This window comes from Lampris incognitus, chromosome 8 (genome assembly GCF_029633865.1).
Source record: "Lampris incognitus isolate fLamInc1 chromosome 8, fLamInc1.hap2, whole genome shotgun sequence".
In the NCBI taxonomy this organism is placed as follows: domain Eukaryota; kingdom Metazoa; phylum Chordata; class Actinopteri; order Lampriformes; family Lampridae; genus Lampris; species Lampris incognitus.
This window is the reverse complement of record NC_079218.1, coordinates 21,525,021-21,542,527: the sequence shown is the minus strand read 5'-3', so window position 1 is coordinate 21,542,527 and position 17,507 is coordinate 21,525,021. Positions and strand designations below refer to the sequence as shown.

At 41.0% G+C, this 17,507-nt stretch overlaps 1 protein-coding gene across 1 annotated transcript in view; it reads right to left on the bottom strand.

Annotated features, from left to right (window-relative positions):
* Nucleotides 1–4,943: 4,943 nt before the first annotated feature.
* The window catches only part of capn5b (calpain 5b), a 45,015-nt gene continuing 32,451 nt past the window's right edge, over nucleotides 4,944–17,507 (bottom strand). Inside the window, exons 6-12 of the mRNA XM_056285061.1 lie at nucleotides 13,681–13,758; nucleotides 13,240–13,435; nucleotides 11,949–12,071; nucleotides 11,163–11,359; nucleotides 8,375–8,496; nucleotides 6,790–6,920; nucleotides 4,944–5,126 (exon numbers count right to left, since the gene is read on the bottom strand). Of these exons, the coding sequence (XP_056141036.1) occupies nucleotides 4,944–5,126; nucleotides 6,790–6,920; nucleotides 8,375–8,496; nucleotides 11,163–11,359; nucleotides 11,949–12,071; nucleotides 13,240–13,435; nucleotides 13,681–13,758 (1,030 nt within the window). The remainder of the gene's footprint in view (nucleotides 5,127–6,789; nucleotides 6,921–8,374; nucleotides 8,497–11,162; nucleotides 11,360–11,948; nucleotides 12,072–13,239; nucleotides 13,436–13,680; nucleotides 13,759–17,507) is intronic.

The following is a 17,507-nucleotide window of genomic DNA, read 5'->3' as shown; positions in this document are numbered from 1 at the left end:
GAATACAGATTCAACTCTTTAAAGCAGCTTTCCCCTCAACATTCATGTAATATATCTGGAACATAAAAGTGAAACAATGTGTTGACACATTGATGCCCACATACCTTTCCAAATATTCCTCTGACAAATGTTATTTTTGATGGATTAAATGCTTAATTAAATTAAGATTAAATTAAATTAATGATTAAAAAGACTGACATTGGGATAAAAATTTGTGTTATCAATCTGTTACTAGGACATTGTGTGTCCTTCGATTTCCAATGTGCTTTTAAGTCTCATATCTGGACTTGTGCTCAGTTACAAAAATACGCTATTTGGCAACTAGCTGAAATCTAGCATAAAGAAATGTGGTTGTTAGTTTTGTGAGGCCACGCCTCAAATCTGAAACTTGACGTCTAGTACACTATCATTACACAAAGTTGGACAGTGACAGAAACACACCGGGTTTTTACATTTTCAAGAAACCAGTTGTTATTAAGGTGGGCAGGACTTGCAGCAACTATACTCCTTTAAATTAGTGTTAGGTTGCAAATTCTTGAGTTACATGTCGGTGATTTTGGAAAGTGAGCAATGGGGAACTCTCCTCATTAAACTCCATCAAAAATGTTGCTGTTTATTGACTTTGTGTTTTAATTATTAAGACAAGAGAAACAAACTCAATCTATTCAACGGTATCATAAAACATAATTGCACTATAGACTTAGAAGAACTGACCGAGCCCACATTAGAGAGAAGCAACAGTTGCTGAGCTAACGCCGTACAGATGAAGGGGCACTGTTGAAAAACCAAGCTTTTACCATGGCCTCCATGGCCTAGCTGCAGCTGTGGCCATGGCCAGTGCCCACAATGCTTATGGTGGGTTGGCAAACAGGCAATGAGTCAAACATGCTTTAAAGAGAGCGGGATCAATTTTTTTGTCGTAGCTATCCATGTTGAAAAGTTTCTAGTGTTGCTAGGGGGATGTTGAACTCTGTAACACAACGGGCTCAGAGAGGAAAGGGCTGGGTATGGCCGATCAGATTTGAGTCCGGTGTCTCTGCAGCCTGGAGACTTTGAGTAATGGGTAGCTGCAGACAAACATGGCACTGAAGCATGGGCATGTTGACACCCATCCCAACGCTTAACCCTAAACTTAACCAACCGCATCCTTGACAGATGTTGCCACTAGCTCAAATTGAGACCACTGAGCCACTGTATGTGAAGACTAGTTTCACACTGGTCTTTTTTTTTTTTTTGTACCACTGTTTCTGGTAGCACCGTTACATATCTGCTAAACTTTGTGGAAGGCCACACTTTCATCTAAATAAAGAAATCATCAACGCAGGAACATTAACATCTGCTCAAAGGTTAGTTAGCCACCGTTAGCTCGCTAGACTGACACAAAGCATACTACCAATAGATATTGATATGATATTTGATTAAAAAAATAAACTTATCGGCTCATGAGGCATTTCAGTTGAGCTAACTTCACCTTTGATAATAAGAGCTAATCTACAGGTTATAACTCTGAAATGCTGCTCCCAGATCTTGCAAAACCAACCACATGGCACTGTTTCAGCTAAAAGCGGCCATGCCCCAAAAGGTCTATTAAGACATGTTTACACTATTCCAAAACTGTGACAATGACATCCAGTGAAAGATGACAAGGATTGAATCAGTTTTTCAGCATGTGCCATGTGCTTAACTGAGATTTCTTTTGACTATTATGATCATTTTATTTATTTGAAGTACAAACAAAGTGTCCTTACGTTACTTAAGGGTCCTTGACGGTCAAATCAAATTAGTGTGTGGGCGTATAAAAAGGAAGCAGAATCAGTTGTTTGGAATTTCATACTGATGTACGGCATGAACTTAATCCATTGACATTACATACATATAACACTATCAGTTATAAACCTGACAATGTACCATAATTTCATGAGGGTCATTCTGAACTCTGTCGTTGTGGATGCACTTGTCCAGTCTAAAATGGTTTGGGTCCTAGAATGACAAAGTTAAATGGCAAAACATTATAGAACTTCAGGATAACGTGATACTTGTTGACGGCCTAAAACTCACATCTTCAGTTGACAGTAAGGCAATCCCCAGGTCTTATGTTAAGGTCTATGCCTTTGGCACCATCAATCTCTCCTTCTCCAGTCATCATAATACTTTGTTTTGGCTGTTATTTACCCAGATGAGCTGACTAGGAAGTCAGATTTATTTACAGTATTGGCCTGGAGCAGTTGGAAGTTCAGTGCCTTGCACAAGGACACTTCAGTGGTAGTTACTGGTGAAGGGAAAAACATTTCCCTATCTTTTCTCATGGTCTAAGCTTGAGAACAAAAGGCTCTCTAAGCGCACACTTGGATCTGTTACTTTACACTGCTTGACGCTGCACTTTTACTGTTTTAATCCACTCCTTCTATGTTACCTTCCTTTTCCTTACATATCAATCACTCGCAGTTCCTCTATCAGACTGAACACAATGTAAAAGGAGCACAGAGAGGACATATTTAAAATAGCACCTACTGTAAATAGTAGTCAAGGACTGCTGCTATGATGGCCAATGCTAGAGGCATTATGAGTGTGTTACTGTATTTTACTTGACAAAACCTTACTGATATGATTTAGCCTGATATGAAGTGTATTAGTGTAGACATGCTGATCGCCTAAAACTAGCATTTACAAGAATTTGAGATAGAAAGAATAAATATATAGAAACTGCAACAGTACAATACAAGGCCATGGACATATTGGGGGGGGGGCATGCAAGACACATTTATAAAGTTGCTGTACACAAAGGAATGTGATTATTAAACATTATATGAGACAAAGTTCAAGTAATGGTAAAAGGCGCTGAAAATGAAGAAGAGTAAAACAGACTTGATGGTTTGATTGAGAAATAAGCCCGATGATACTCTTCATTTTACATTCGAAAGAAATGTGTCCAGAAGGATTGTATGGTTCTGCAGATTGGTTCGGTTTTTCCCAATTCTTATAATACACAAGAGCTAAAAAAATTTTTTTTTAAAAAAGACACTAGGACACACCCAAACATCACTACATAAATCATAGGATGAAAAGTCTCTGCAACTATATTGCACTTCTGAAGAATAAAAACTTAAGATGTCTGGGCTTTTATCCCTAAAGCCTGCAGTTGTCAGAGATAAGACGCCTGTGACAGTAAGTCAAAATGGATGATGGGAGACTGGACTGAACCAGTGGTGGTTTGAACTCATCAACCTCTTGAAACATACAGAAGTACACCCCACGTCTGACGTTGTTCTTGGCGAGCCAGCCTGAGCCAGGACCAAGGCGATGCCATGGGTTGTTTGGCAGAACATTTCTGTTCTTCGTTCTTCCTCGTCCTCCTTTCATCCATGCAGTCACTCATACTCCTCCCAGGTTTGTAAAGTGCAAGGCATGTGTTCCCCAAAAAGGACTTGTTTCTGTCCATTTTTTTTTACACATTACCTGACAGAAGAGTCACGTTCTTACACACACACACACACACACACACACACACACACACACACACACACACACACACACACACACACACACACACAAAATCCAGATGAACATACATTCGCCCCCCCCTGTCATTGCTCCTACTAAGAGCAGCACTGGTGTTGGCAGAGCTTGTCCTCGACAGTATATATGCACAACAGAGAACCACATCTGCTTGATAAGTATGACACACATGCAACGCATGCGCACATACGCCTGCCCCTGTAGCCAACAACACAAGCGCAGCTAATGTCTCTCGGGACAGCATGACTTGAGTCTTTGGCCCAGGTTGAATGGCTCAAGTCGTAGGAAGTGTCAGGCAGTGGTGTTGCCGTTAAAGAGATGATGTGGCACAAGGGGTGGTGCTTTGTAGCTAGGTTTGGGCCAGGCCAGGCCAGGCCAGTCCACGCTGGACAAGAAAGGAGGGCCTGGTTTATCTTTGGTCCCATAAAGCACTTGATTATGTCACGGTAAAACTTTGCACTCCACTGCATTGGAAGGGGGTTTACACGGGGAGATGAGAGGGAAGGGGCGCACTACTGAAAGCACCAGGTTAGAAAGATGTGCAATATGGGCAGAGAGTTTCTTTTTAAGCCATGCTGCTTTGAGACCGTCCATAGCAACCAGCATAAAGCGCAGGCTTGTGAAGTTTGACATGCTAGTGAAGGAAGACAGGAGGCAATTGGAGAGGTTTCAGACATGAGCGCACTCACAGATCAACACACACCAGCTTGTAAATAGAGAGGGAGAGTATAGCTGCTGTTGGCTTTTGTTAGTAAAATTCACAGTAAAAAGTGACAGATAAACAGTGGTGCATGCTTACTAAAGCACTGGCAAATTTGACTTGTGGGTGTCTGCACGGGAGACACCTGTGATGCTGATCTGTATTATCCATAGTTAGAAAAGAGTCAATTGGTAAAGAGATAGAGACTGGGACCACGATTACAACGTTGACGGTGTAGGTAGATGACAGTGAAGCCTTGGAGCAGCTGAAATGGAGCCATTCTGCTGACTTTGAATTGAGTACAGCTGATGAAGTCGAAGAAGACACAGAGGGGAATCGCCCAGGATTTAATTCCCCCACCACTACCACCAACGTACATGGCCGGTCCCAGGGTTGAAGAGACAGACTTAGCCTTAAGGCAATGCATAGCCCTTAGAAACACCAGCACATGCATGGAGAGTGCAGGAATGTGTGTGTGTGTGTGTGTGTGTGTGTGTGTGTGTGATTTATTTGAATATGACAGTATGCAGCATGGAAAATGTTGGATTTCAATTGTGTGTGTTTGGGTTTTTTTTTAATGCTGATGCAAGTGAAAAAGAGACACAGTAAGAAAAACTGAAGAGAGAGGAGCAGGAAATAAGATGAGAGAGAGAGAAAAAGAAAGACAGAAAGAGACTGACAGACAAACGGCAGGCGTGGTCGAACGCCCCGTGCCACGGCACTTTCATCAGATGTTGGTGAGAGTGGTGCTTGTGATGAGGCGCACAGTGAGCGTGCCCGGAAGGTCGTTATCTTGGCGACTGCCCTTGTCACGCAGGTGGAGCGTATGCTGCTCCTGGCGTTCGTTAGGGTCACTGAACAGGGTCACCTGACCCAGAAAGGTGTCCATAATCACATTCTTATTGTAGATCTGTTGGGTAAATGCGTCAGAGCAGGGGCAAAGCGAACACAGGGGAGACATAAAGAGAGGGAGAAAGAGGCGGAAAGAACAGAGTGAGCAGTGGTGGTCACAAAGTAGACCCACACATTAAACAGCAGATGGAAAAAAAATTCATGTGGAGGAGGAATCACAAAAAATGGGAAGAAAAGGGAGAAGAAAAGCACTGAGGTAGGAGTGTTTTGTAGTGCAACATGAATCTAATATAATAATAAATTTGACATGATACAGCAGTTTTCAAATGCAATAACGCAAAGAACCTTACTTGAAAAATTATTTTTAAAAAAATCTAAATGTGCTTTGCAGCTTTGTACATTCTGCTCTGCTTTCTGAAAAAAGAGGTGAGCATAATATATATAAAAAAAATAATCATCATCATCAGGTCGAGTATCCTCGGATGTAAAAAATTGATAAAACAGAGAAAATAAAAGGCCAAGAGTAAGGGGAAAAAGTCAGCGATGCTATGAAAGTGGCAATGAAAGAAATCTGGAAAAAAGATGTTTCATCTAGCCTGGTCTCCTGGGATTCCTCTTTCTAAAGCAGAACTCTACTGGCAATCATCAAAAGGGTCTCGACATATCTTCTGACTCTGAATCAGTTTGTTTTGTTCACTAAATAAGTTCACACACGGAAAGGATTCATTGGGGTGCTCATGTTAAATACATGACCTAACGAAACATTACTAAGCAGAAGAAAAAAAACGTCGACTAGACGAAGCAGTTAAGGAATTTAGTGATTAATAGGCATCGCCTATAAAGAGAATGAAAAGCAAAAAAAGTTTTTTTTCACAAATAGTTAAAATCTAAAATGTGGGCCTTGCAGATAGTGGGTTCCCTACAAATGTCGGTTTCTGCCACAAAGCACATACTACAAGCTTTTAACTGCAGTTTTCAGTATGCCCATATTACACTTTTATTTTCAGCTCATACAGGAGACAATTCAAACTATTTACATCGGTAAATAATAATTCTCATCATAATGACCTCGGCCCAAAGATACTGTTGCTTTATTTTGTTGATTAATTTAACCACCGTATTAAAAGGATCACATTGCAAGTTTTGCCAAAATGTTGTCATTTATTGTTGGCTTTTTCCCCCCCATTGGTAGTGTATGGAAACTGCCATAGCCTGTCATACCAAAATGACACTGATATTTATCTGTCTTAACAAAGTTGGTTTGTTCAGGTTTGATCAATAAATGCAGAAGTTGTACACAGTAAGTTTGATTTAATATTAGGAAAGTTATAAAGTTTTTCACTGTAGCCAGCTAGTTGGCCTCAGCAGAAAGGATGGATGTAAGTTTATGGGCCCATTTCAGAGAATCTCAGTTTGATTATACGTTGTGTCTGGCAGAGTAGGCAGTCACAGTACCATCTTTCAGGGACGATACATTAAAATGTCCGCCATACGTTTACAGTCACGCAAAGAAAGTGTGGCTTTCATAGCAAACGTGCACAAAGAGTAGAAATATAAAATGTAATCCTGTAATGTACTGAATACAATAGTGCATGGTCATATATATATATACACAAGTGTGAATTGTCTCATTGTAAGGGCACAGTCAGAAAAAAAAGAAGATATTTCCCTCTCTGTGCAAGTGTGTGCTGTGACGCATGTGTGAGTGGGAGACGGCTCACCTCAATGTGAATGCCATCCTTGGGTTTCTTGCGGTAGAACACGCCTTTGATGTCAAAGTTTGGGCTGCGTGTGTCCTTATGAACTGGTGAGCGCACCCTCTCCCCTTCGCAGGTGACGATCACATAGGGATCTGAGGCTGGGAGAGAAAGCCTCCAAATCACTACAGCCCTTAAGTAAATGATGTGTTTATTACGTGTCTGCTACCTGTGTGTGCATGTGCAAACCCAATGTTGACAGAAATCTTTTTGGAATCAATGACATCATTTCCAATACAACACCAATCCATTTTTATAAAGAAAAATTATACGAGGTTCTTCACACAATCTATCAATAAAGGTATATCAACATGTACTCTGTGTAAATATTACCATATTATTTTTTTAATTTTCTATCCATCCATCCATCCATCCATTATCCAAACCGCTTATCCTGCTCTAAGGGTCACAGGAATGCTGGAGCCTTTCAATGCGGTCATTCTGAGATACTTTATTGATCCCTATGGGGAAATTACTCTCTGCATTTAACCCTTCCTAGCTGTGTAGCTAGGAGCAGTGGGCAGCTGTCGTGCAGCACCCGGGGAGCAACTCCAGTTCATCTTGCCATGCCTCGGTCAGGGACACAGACAGGAGGTACTATGTTAGGAGTATTAACCCTAACATGCATGTCTTTTTGATGGGATGGTGGGGGAAACCGGAGCACCCGGAGAAAACCCACTGCAGACACGGAAAGAACATGCAAACTCCACACAGAGGATGACCTGGGATGACCCCCAAGGTTGGACAACCCCCAGGGTTCGAACCCAGGACCTTCTTGATGTGAGGCGACAGCGTTAACCACTGGGCCTCTGTGCCGCCCACCAAATTTATACTAGCTTTTCTGATAATATGTAAGATCACTGATTCTCATTTTGTTGCAGTCAACTTCTCTTTATGGATTATGGATATTGTATTTTAAAGTGAACAAATTATGAATACGAAAATTTTGAAATGAAACACAATGCTGCATGGCATCCAATTCTCTAACTAGTAAACTATCTGCTCTCTGAATGAGAGACCTATTACATGATTTCACACGCACGCAAGACTGTCCACAAGGACGTGTTTGCATACACACACGCACGCACACACGCACACACACACACACACACACACATACGCGCGCACACACACACACACACACACTAATAGATTTAAGAGTGCAAGTACACTACAAAAACTACATCTATACAATAAATGCTCCACTACATAACTCTACAGTCCTTATGGTTCACTACTACTGGGAGCCACTAGAAGGTACTGAAGCACCTTGCGTTATAGCAGCAGACAATGCACACCAAAAAAAAAAAAAAAGTACGTGCTGAGCAGAAAGTTAGCCATGCTGTTCTACACTTTGTAGCATCATAGACAAGAACCAAGCAAATGTTGAGGTGTGTTTGGGGACACAGACAAGCAAGATCAGGATCACTGCTCTTTGGAAAATGCTAAATCACATCCCTGATGCTGTTTCCTCAACCACTTCTTATAATGCTTCCATCCTAACTCATCTCTCGACCTCCTCTAACCAATGTTAAAGTGATGGTCATACCTCCGTTGGAGTCCTGTCCTTGCAGTCCCTCAGCATTCAATACGTGGACCTGAGTGACAAGCTGAGGGTAGCCACACATTCCCGTCCAGCATGTCTGGGGAGGCTCGTCCAGAGTCAGCTCTCTGGAGGAAGAGGAGGAGGAGGAGGAGGAGGGGGAATACACCCAGCTGTCAGTGGGAGCTTAAATTAAATGAACAATATGAAGCTAGCCTGGATATCAGTTTCAGTATAGCTATTACAAAAGGTCCTCCTTCATATGGCTGTCATTTCTCAGTACATGTCTCATCAAGTTTGTAATCTTCTGAATCACGCCACATGACATTCACACCGTGCTGTTTGAAGGCTGAGAAGAAACTAAAACTGAATTTTCCGAACAAGTCTCGGGAATGAGCCTTGGGGCAGAATCAGGATTATTTACACTACCGTTCAAAAGTTTGGGATCACACTGAAATGTCCATATTTTTGAAGGAAAAGCACTGTACTGTTCAATGAAGATAACTTTAAACTAGTCTTAACTTTAAAGAAATACACTCTATACATTGCTAATGTGGTAAATGACTATTCTAGCTGCAAATGTCTTGTTTTTGGTGCAATATCTACATAGATGTATAGAGGCCCATTTCAAGCAACTATCACTCCAGTGTTCTAATGGTACAATGTGTTTGCTCATTGGCTCAGAAGGCTAATTGATGATTAGAAAACCCTTGTGCAATCATGTTCACACATCTGAAAACAGTTTAGCTCGTTACAGAAGCTACAAAACTGACCTTCCTTTGAGCAGATTGAGTTTCTGGAGCATCACATTTGTGGGGTCAATTAAACGCTCAAAATGGCCAGAAAAAGAGAACTTTCATCTGAAACTCGACAGTCTATTCTTGTTCTTAGAAATGAAGGCTATTCCATGCAAGAAATTGCTAAGAAATTGAAGATTTCCTACACCGGTGTGTACTACTCCCTTCAGAGGACAGCACAAACAGGCTCTAACCAGAGTAGAAAAAGAAGTGGGAGGCCGCGTTGCACAACTGAGCAAGAAGATAAGTACATTAGAGTCTCTAGTTTGAGAAACAGACGCCTCACAGGTCCCCAACTGGCATCTTCATTAAATAGTACCCGCAAAACACCAGTGTCAACATCTACAGTGAAGAGGCGGCTGCGGGATTCTGGGCTTCAGGGCAGAGTGGCAAAGAAAAAGCCATATCTGAGACTGACCAATAAAAGAAAAAGATTAAGATGGGCAAAAGAACACAGACATTGGACAGAGGAAGACTGGAAAAAAGTATTGTGGACGGATGAATCCAAGTTTGAGGTGTTTGGATCACAAAGAAGAACGTTTGTGAGACGCAGAACAAATGAAAAGATGCTGGAAGAATGCCTGACGCCATCTGTTAAGCATGGTGGAGGTAATGTGATGGTCTGGGGTTGCTTTGGTGCTGGTAAGGTGGGAGATTTGTACAGGGTAAAAGGGATTCTGAATAAGGAAGGCTATCACTCCATTTTGCAACGCCATGCCATACCCAGTGGACAGCGCTTGATTGGAGCCAATTTCATCCTACAACAGGACAATGACCCTAAACACACCTCCAAATTGTGCAAGAACTATTTAGAGCAGAAGCAGGCAGCTGGTATTCTATCGGTAATGGAGTGGCCAGCGCAGTCACCATATCTGAACCCCATTGAGCTGTTGTGGGAGCAGCTTGACCGTATGGTACGCAAGAAGTGCCCATCCAACCAATCCAACTTGTAGGAGCTGCTTCTGGAAGCGTGGGGTGCAATTTCTCCAGATTACCTCAACAAATTAACAGCTAGAATGCCAAAGGTCTGCAATGCTGTAATTGCTGCAAATGGAGGATTCTTTGACGAAAGCAAAGTTTGATGTAAAAAAATCTTATTTCAAATACAAATAATTATTTCTAACCTTGTCAATGTCTTGACTCTATTTTCTATTCATTTCACAACATATGGTGGTGAATAAGTGTGACTTTTCATGGAAAACACAAAATTGTTTGGGTGATCCCAAACTTTTGAACGGTAGTGTATGTGATTAGCAGAAGAACTTTTGCAAACAAAAATGCCACCAGCTAAGTCTAACTAAAATAATTGTGGAAGCAAAATAGATCTGAATGAACTGTTATGTATTGGGCCTTGATGTAAAAGCCAGCTCAAAAGATAAAACAATGAGACAACAGTAAATACGTCACCACTGACAAATGATGCAATCGCCATTTGGCATAATCACTGACAACTACAATAAATCATCCTTAGCTTCCGCTGCGTTTAATGAGCCATGTATGTTTATATGCAAATTTAGAGAATAAAGTATATGCAGTACAGGTGCATCTCTGTCTCTGTATGGCTATGTACTAAATTTGGCATTGCAAGGTTAAGTATGACAAAAACTTTCGAGAAAAGATTAAATTTAACCAATTCATTATGTCTGTTCAGTCCAATCAGTTCTAGATTGCTGGTCCTTGAGGTAAATTTACAGTGCAAGTACAGTTGTAAATCTGCACTACATTTCATGTCATCAAACTCATGGTGACAGACAAATTACTTGGGAGCACTTTTTTTTAAATTCAAAATCGAGAATTTTTGTTGGAATGCCAAAATCCAGGGGTGAGATGCATCATTTCACTCAGTTTAATCAACATCAGCCTGTGGTGGTCGAATAATAACCCGTGTGGGGGACGGATGAACAAGTGATTTGGCAAACAGCAATCCAAACCCCAGCCATCAAATTTACCTAATTTACCTCATGCAGCTATTCAGCTATTTGAATAATGTGTTTTACTTGCAGTCTGAAGGCACATCAGTGAAGACGCGGAGGAGAAAGTCGCCCTGTTGCCCAGGGTCAAAGGTGGTGGGAATGATAACATAGCGGCCCTCTTGCAGTTCCTTCCTGAGGAAGACGCAGCGAGAGTTGATATAGATGGAGCCCGCTACTTTCTGCTGGCCTGAGTGCATGCGGTACTTCCGGTTAAGCTCCACCTGAAGGAAGAGAAGACACAGTAAAGCAATAGAACACAGCCTTGAAACCCTTTACCAAAAGCATATATATATATATATATATATTCAACAAATACGAGGACTGTATGATCTGGACAAAAAGCTCATTTTGATTTTTCCAAATATTGAGATTATGGTATGAATGTTGATGCATATGAATGCACTCTTCGTTTTTTCTTTCTTCCACATCATAGTATAAACAAAGATGTGGAAGAAAAACAAGGAGATGCGATCCCAACTTTGCAATGCTATAGTAGAAACTGTACATTTCAGTGATCAATAATGTGATTTTGACCTATTTTCAATGACTGATAGTCTTGGTATGCAGTACACTGAGAGAAGTGATGCAAAAAGAAATGTAAAGAAGGAGTTTGAGCAGAGCCTGTGGGTTCAGGAGGGCTGGGTGTTTTGGGGCATGAGCGGTGTATGTTAATGTACTCTGGAGTTGCTGTGTGCCAAATACCTGTCAAAAACATTGTATAAAGAAACAGTAGAAAAGTGATAGTCGGACAGGGTTGTGGGTTCTGTTCCTGGCACTTCTTGGTGCGGTGCATATATGCATGTATTTTACCTGGTGAATGTCAAAGCCGATGGCCAGGTTTTCCCCTTTGCCCTCTTTGGGTGTGGCTCTCTTCTCTTTCTGCTGCAAGCAGATGAGGACCTCATCCTCTACCTTTTTCACATCAAACACATACTGGGGAGAGGAATAAGGACACAACATCACCTTCTTGTGTTTATGCAAAGCCTTTGCACTTCTCAAATGATCTTCTCTCTCTCTCTCTCTCTCTCTCTCTCTCTCTCTCTCTCTCTCACACACACACACACACACACACATTCTCAAACATGCATAAGCAACAAACACATAGGTGTTTTACTGTACATGCTTCAAATGAACTAATCGTCATCTGACCATGTGGGGCAGCAATGCCTCCTCATCCCTTTTCCGAACGGCTAAACATGAGGGTGCGGTGAGAAGCTGTCCATCATAGTTGGGTAGGATTATAAACAGGAAGTGTTTGTAAATGCGATGTGAACAGAATTTAATATGATAAGCACTCAAATTCAGTTTTAGTTCTACAAAAGAAAAAAAATCAGATTTTCTTTTAAAATCCCTTGTTTATTCCCGTACCTACTAAAATGCATTCATGCATTCCCAAGGAAAAAGAAAACGAGGTCTCTAAGTTAGCCTTGTATGCAGTGGGATGTTTATCAGACACAGGATATGCTTCTATATTGGGGAGAGTTAAAGAAATGCAGATAAAGGCAAACCGTTTTTGCTTCAAGCTATTCAAGGTGAGTGGCAAGCAGTTAACACGGTGGTGAAAATAGTTAACATGAAAAATGAGCAGAGTACAATTTGTTACACCAGTTGAAACCCAAGCACACCTGGCAAATTGCTGCAAAATGCGAGTGTAGACTTAGGAATGTCAGTTTTGGAAAGTTAAAACGCATAACTCCTCAATCCATACATTGGAAAGGATATATCTATAATATATATAATTACATTATAATTCTGTTATCCTCTTTCAATGTTGTATTGTGTAAATTGTGTAAACACAACATCCATTGCACATTGTCCGTCTTGGGAGAGAGAGATCCCTCCTCTGTTCCTCTCCCTGAGGTTTCTTCCTATTTTTTCTCCCTGTTAAAGGTTTTTTTTTTAAGGAGTTGTTCCTTATCCGATGTGAGGGTCTAAGGACAGGATGTTGTGTTGCTGTAAAGCCCCTTGAGGCAAATTTCTAATTTGTGATATTGGGCTATACAAATAAAGTTGACTTGACTATCTGATGTTCAGCCGTTTGTTTGAAGCATGCGGCAGCCCTTATCCCCCCATCACCCGAGAAACATTCAAAAACACACACCTGGGGGTTCTGCAAGAAGGTGGTCTTGTGATTGATGCAACCCCCCGAGCGGTTCCGCAGCGGATCCTGGCGGTGAACCCAGGAGCCCCTCATCACCTCCTCCTCCCAGGTTTTGTGGATGCTCAGGTAGGAGGTGTTGATGAGGCGACAAAGGATCAGGTCGGTGAAGTATTGGCAGAAGTCATCAAAGGTCATCCTGCACAGGGCGGGAAACAGAGTAGAGAGCGGACACCAACCACTCGGAAAGCTCAGAAGAAAGAAGTCTGATACTGAACAGTGAATGAGGAGGGGGGAAAAAGTGGAAATGAACCAAGGATGGGGGAAAAAAAGGAGAGGGAAAAGGAGGGGTTGTATAAAGAGTGGGATTTAACGTAATGGTGCCTGACGAGACGACTGAGATGATTTACGGAAACAACAAAATGGCCGGCAGAGGGTTCTCACCAGAACTCTCCATCATCCTGAACAGTGACGCCCAGCTTTTCTCTCTCACTCTTGCTCACCTTCTTCCACTCCTCCGAGCTGCCACACACATGCACACACACATACAAAAGGTGGGTTACATTAGATCGTGTTTTATATTCATTAAAGGAAAAAAAGTTACTATTTCATTTCAAAATCAGACCTTCTAAAATGTCACTACTTTCAAGGTGTGAAGTTAAAACAGCTAATAAAAACAGGAATATTTAGTAATGATGTGTATGTGCTTTTAAATGTTTCAATTAACGTCACAACGCTTAACCTTATAAATTTGGGCTAAGCCTCATGAGCACTAATATGCAGCTTTAAGCGTCAGTTATAATAAAAACATCTGTCAGCGTATCACTTAGTCGTGCTTGAAGCCTCAAGGTTCATATTGTTCACAGTCCTCGAGGGAGAAGCAAACATGCATGGGATACATTCAATCTGTGTGTAAATATCTTTATATGACTTGCTGACAAACCCTCATCCCTCATCGTTACAGCCACTCACAATCTATAGACATTAAGTTTTCACTAGACCACTGATAAGAGATGTAGAGAGGGAAAAAATTTGCTCCTTTTTATTAAAGTCTCTTTTCCCTCCCAGTCTCATCAATAATTCAGGCTCCATTACAATGTAGCCTTACCATACTCGAGTTGTTTAAGGAGCCTGGCAACTGAAAACACAAGACATGATGAGGAACAGCTTTTGCTATAAGACAAAAAGCACTTCAAGTCTCACATCTTCTGAAGCGTGCATAGCAAGAATAAAATCAGCAACAAAAGGAGCAGAGTCTTGGTAAAAAGACAAAGTGTCCAATGGAGAAAAGATATAACTCTCCTGGGTGGATCAGGCATTGAATCCCCCCCCAGACATTTCATTTTGCACAGTCAGTCCATCTTGACAGAGTCCATGATTCTTGGAGAGACTTAGAAATGAGGGTCTGCTAACGGCAGTGTGTTTTCTAATGTCCCTCGCTACCACTGAACAATGCTCTGAACGAGCTAGACTTAATCACACAAAGAAGAAAACCTTGTTCCCATTTTCTCTCATCTCCTTGATTGTCTTTGTGTTTTTCATTATTCACAGGCTGTTCATTATATAGCTCTGTTTATGTCATCTGAGGATCATTTTAATTTTAGTGATTAGAAACACTGCACACCAAATCCCTGTTTTGCTCAAAGATTGCAACCAGCTAGTGCTGGAAAGCTAAACGGGGTCTGTTTGAGCAGGGTCTTAATGTAATAAATCACAGTTTACTATCAGTCTCAACATCAGCTAGATTGCTCTAGTTAAATTAAATTGTTAAAACAATTGTAGCTGGTTACTTTATTGTCTGAACAACAGATGCATTCGGCCTTCTATATAAAGCAAATTTGCTCTGTCCCTATTACAGCCAGAGATTTTCCCTCCCAAGTAATTACAAGACCCTTGTGAAAAATAGATTCCTGCAATTCTTGGATAATATCACTTATTTATTTATTTACTGATGTTTCGATCACCTTAAACCTTCATCAGAGTAAACAAATATAATGGAAAAATTGTTTCTTATAATAGTAATAATAAAAATTTTATTTATATAGCACTTTTCTAAAACAATGTTACAAAGTGCTTCACAAAAAAAACAAAACAGATAAAACCAGACAAGGCAAAAATAAGACTAAGAGCAAATAAGAGTAAAAATAAAAACAATAACAATAAAAACAAATATCAAACATTCAAGCCTCAGCGTTTTCGGTTTTTATTTTTCAAAACCATCCAGCATGCCGAATTTCGCCACAAGAGGACACTGTTGCATAACCTCACATGAACAGGAACAACTTTTGGATTCGTGGAAACATAGAATCCGGGTGAAAATCAGTTTAAAAATCTGGGTATTTTTCGATGAAAGTCGGTAAAACCCGAAATGGCTGAGCCTTGCAAACATTTGTAAAAGCTTTCATAATAAGAAAAGTTTTGAGACAAGATTAAAAGAAGCTAGAGACTTAGTTCATCTTAGCTCAACAGGAAGAGTACCATAGTGTGGGGGCTCTAACAGCAAAAGTCTGATCCCCCTTTGTAACCAACTGAGACCTGGAAATAACTAGCAGGGCTCCATCTGCAGATCTTGATGATTGAGGGGGGACATACCAAGTCAATAAATCACAAATGTATGAAGGAACAAGATCATTTAAAGCATTAAAAGTGAGTAGTAACATTTTAAAATCAATTCAAAATATAACAGGGAGCAAGTGTAGGGAGGCAAGCACAGGAGCAATATGGTCATGCCTCCTTGTCCCAGTAATGAGCCGAGCAGCGGCATTTTGTACTAACTGCAGATGGTGGAGGGAGCCCTTGCTGATACCAGAATAAAGTGCATTACAGTAGTCAAGCTGAGAATAGATAAAAGCGTGTACAACTTTTTGCAAATCGGCAATTGATAAAAATAACCTAATTTTGGAGATTAGCTTGAGCTGGAGAAAGCATGACTGAACAACATGTTCAATTTGATTATCAAAACTGAGGTCAGCACCAAATATTACCCCAACATTTCTAGCAGCCTGCTTAAGACTACCTGACAGACCACCAAGATTAGTAGCAAATGGGCTGATGGAATTTTCGGGACCGAACAGAATGACCTCAGACTTATCATCATTAAATTTAGGAAAAAATTTGGACATCCAGGATTTAATGTCAGTGCGGCAAGTTGTGAGATTTAATAGGGTGCTAGGATCTGTGGGTTTTAGTGGCATGTATATCTGAGTGTCATCAGCATAAAAATGGTAGAGCACATCGTAATTTTGAATGACCTGGCCAAAGGGTAACATGTATATTGAAAAGAGAAGGGGGCCAAGAACTGATCCTTAAGGGACACCACAACTCAACTGAGCCACCGAGGAGGTAGAGTTACCCAGAACAACAGAAAAAGTTCTGTTGGTGAGATAAGCGCGTAATAAGTTAAGAGCCAAGCCCTTGATGCCAACCCAAGTCTCTAAGCGATGTAGGAGGATGTTGTGATCAACCGTGTCAAAAGCAGCAGTCCAAAAGAACTAAAATCGAGCAGTCACCTCTGTCTGCATTCAGCAGTAGATCATTAGTGACCTAAACTAGAGCTGTCTCAGTACTATGAAGTGCTCTAAAACCAGACTGGAAACTATTAAAAACAGTATTACTGTTCATAAAAGAAATCAACTGAGAAGAAATTACTCTCTCTAGAACCATAGATAAAAAAGACAATTTGGAGATTGGCCTGGAGTTACTTAGGGACAGGGGGTCTAAATTAGGTTTCTTCAGCAATGGGTGAATAATGGCATACTTAAAACTGTCTGGAAAAGAGCCAGAGGCCAGAGAATTATTAAGAATTTGCAGACTAACAGGGCTATACATACAGTGTTCCACCCCCTAGTCACACCATGTGAGATAATGAAGGGATCAGGCATTTAGTTAAGTTTTTTTAAAATATGAAAGAATCAAAGCCACTTTACTTGACATTGTATTCTTACAATGAATCTGTTCTCTGCATTTAACCCATCCTATTGTGTAGGAGCAGTGGGCAGCTGTAGCGCCTGGGGACCAACTCCAGTTCTTCTTTCCATTGCCTTGGTCAGGGGCACAGACAGGAGTATTAACCCTAACTTGCATGTCTTTTTGATGGTGGGAGGAAACTGGAGCACCTGGAGGAAACCCACACAGACACGGGAGAATATGCAAACTCCACACATAAAGGACCTGGGACTGCCTGGGGTTTGAACCCAGGACCTTCTTGCTGTGAGGCAACAGTGCTACAATAAACCCAAGTACCACAAATAACTTGGATAAAGAAATAAAGT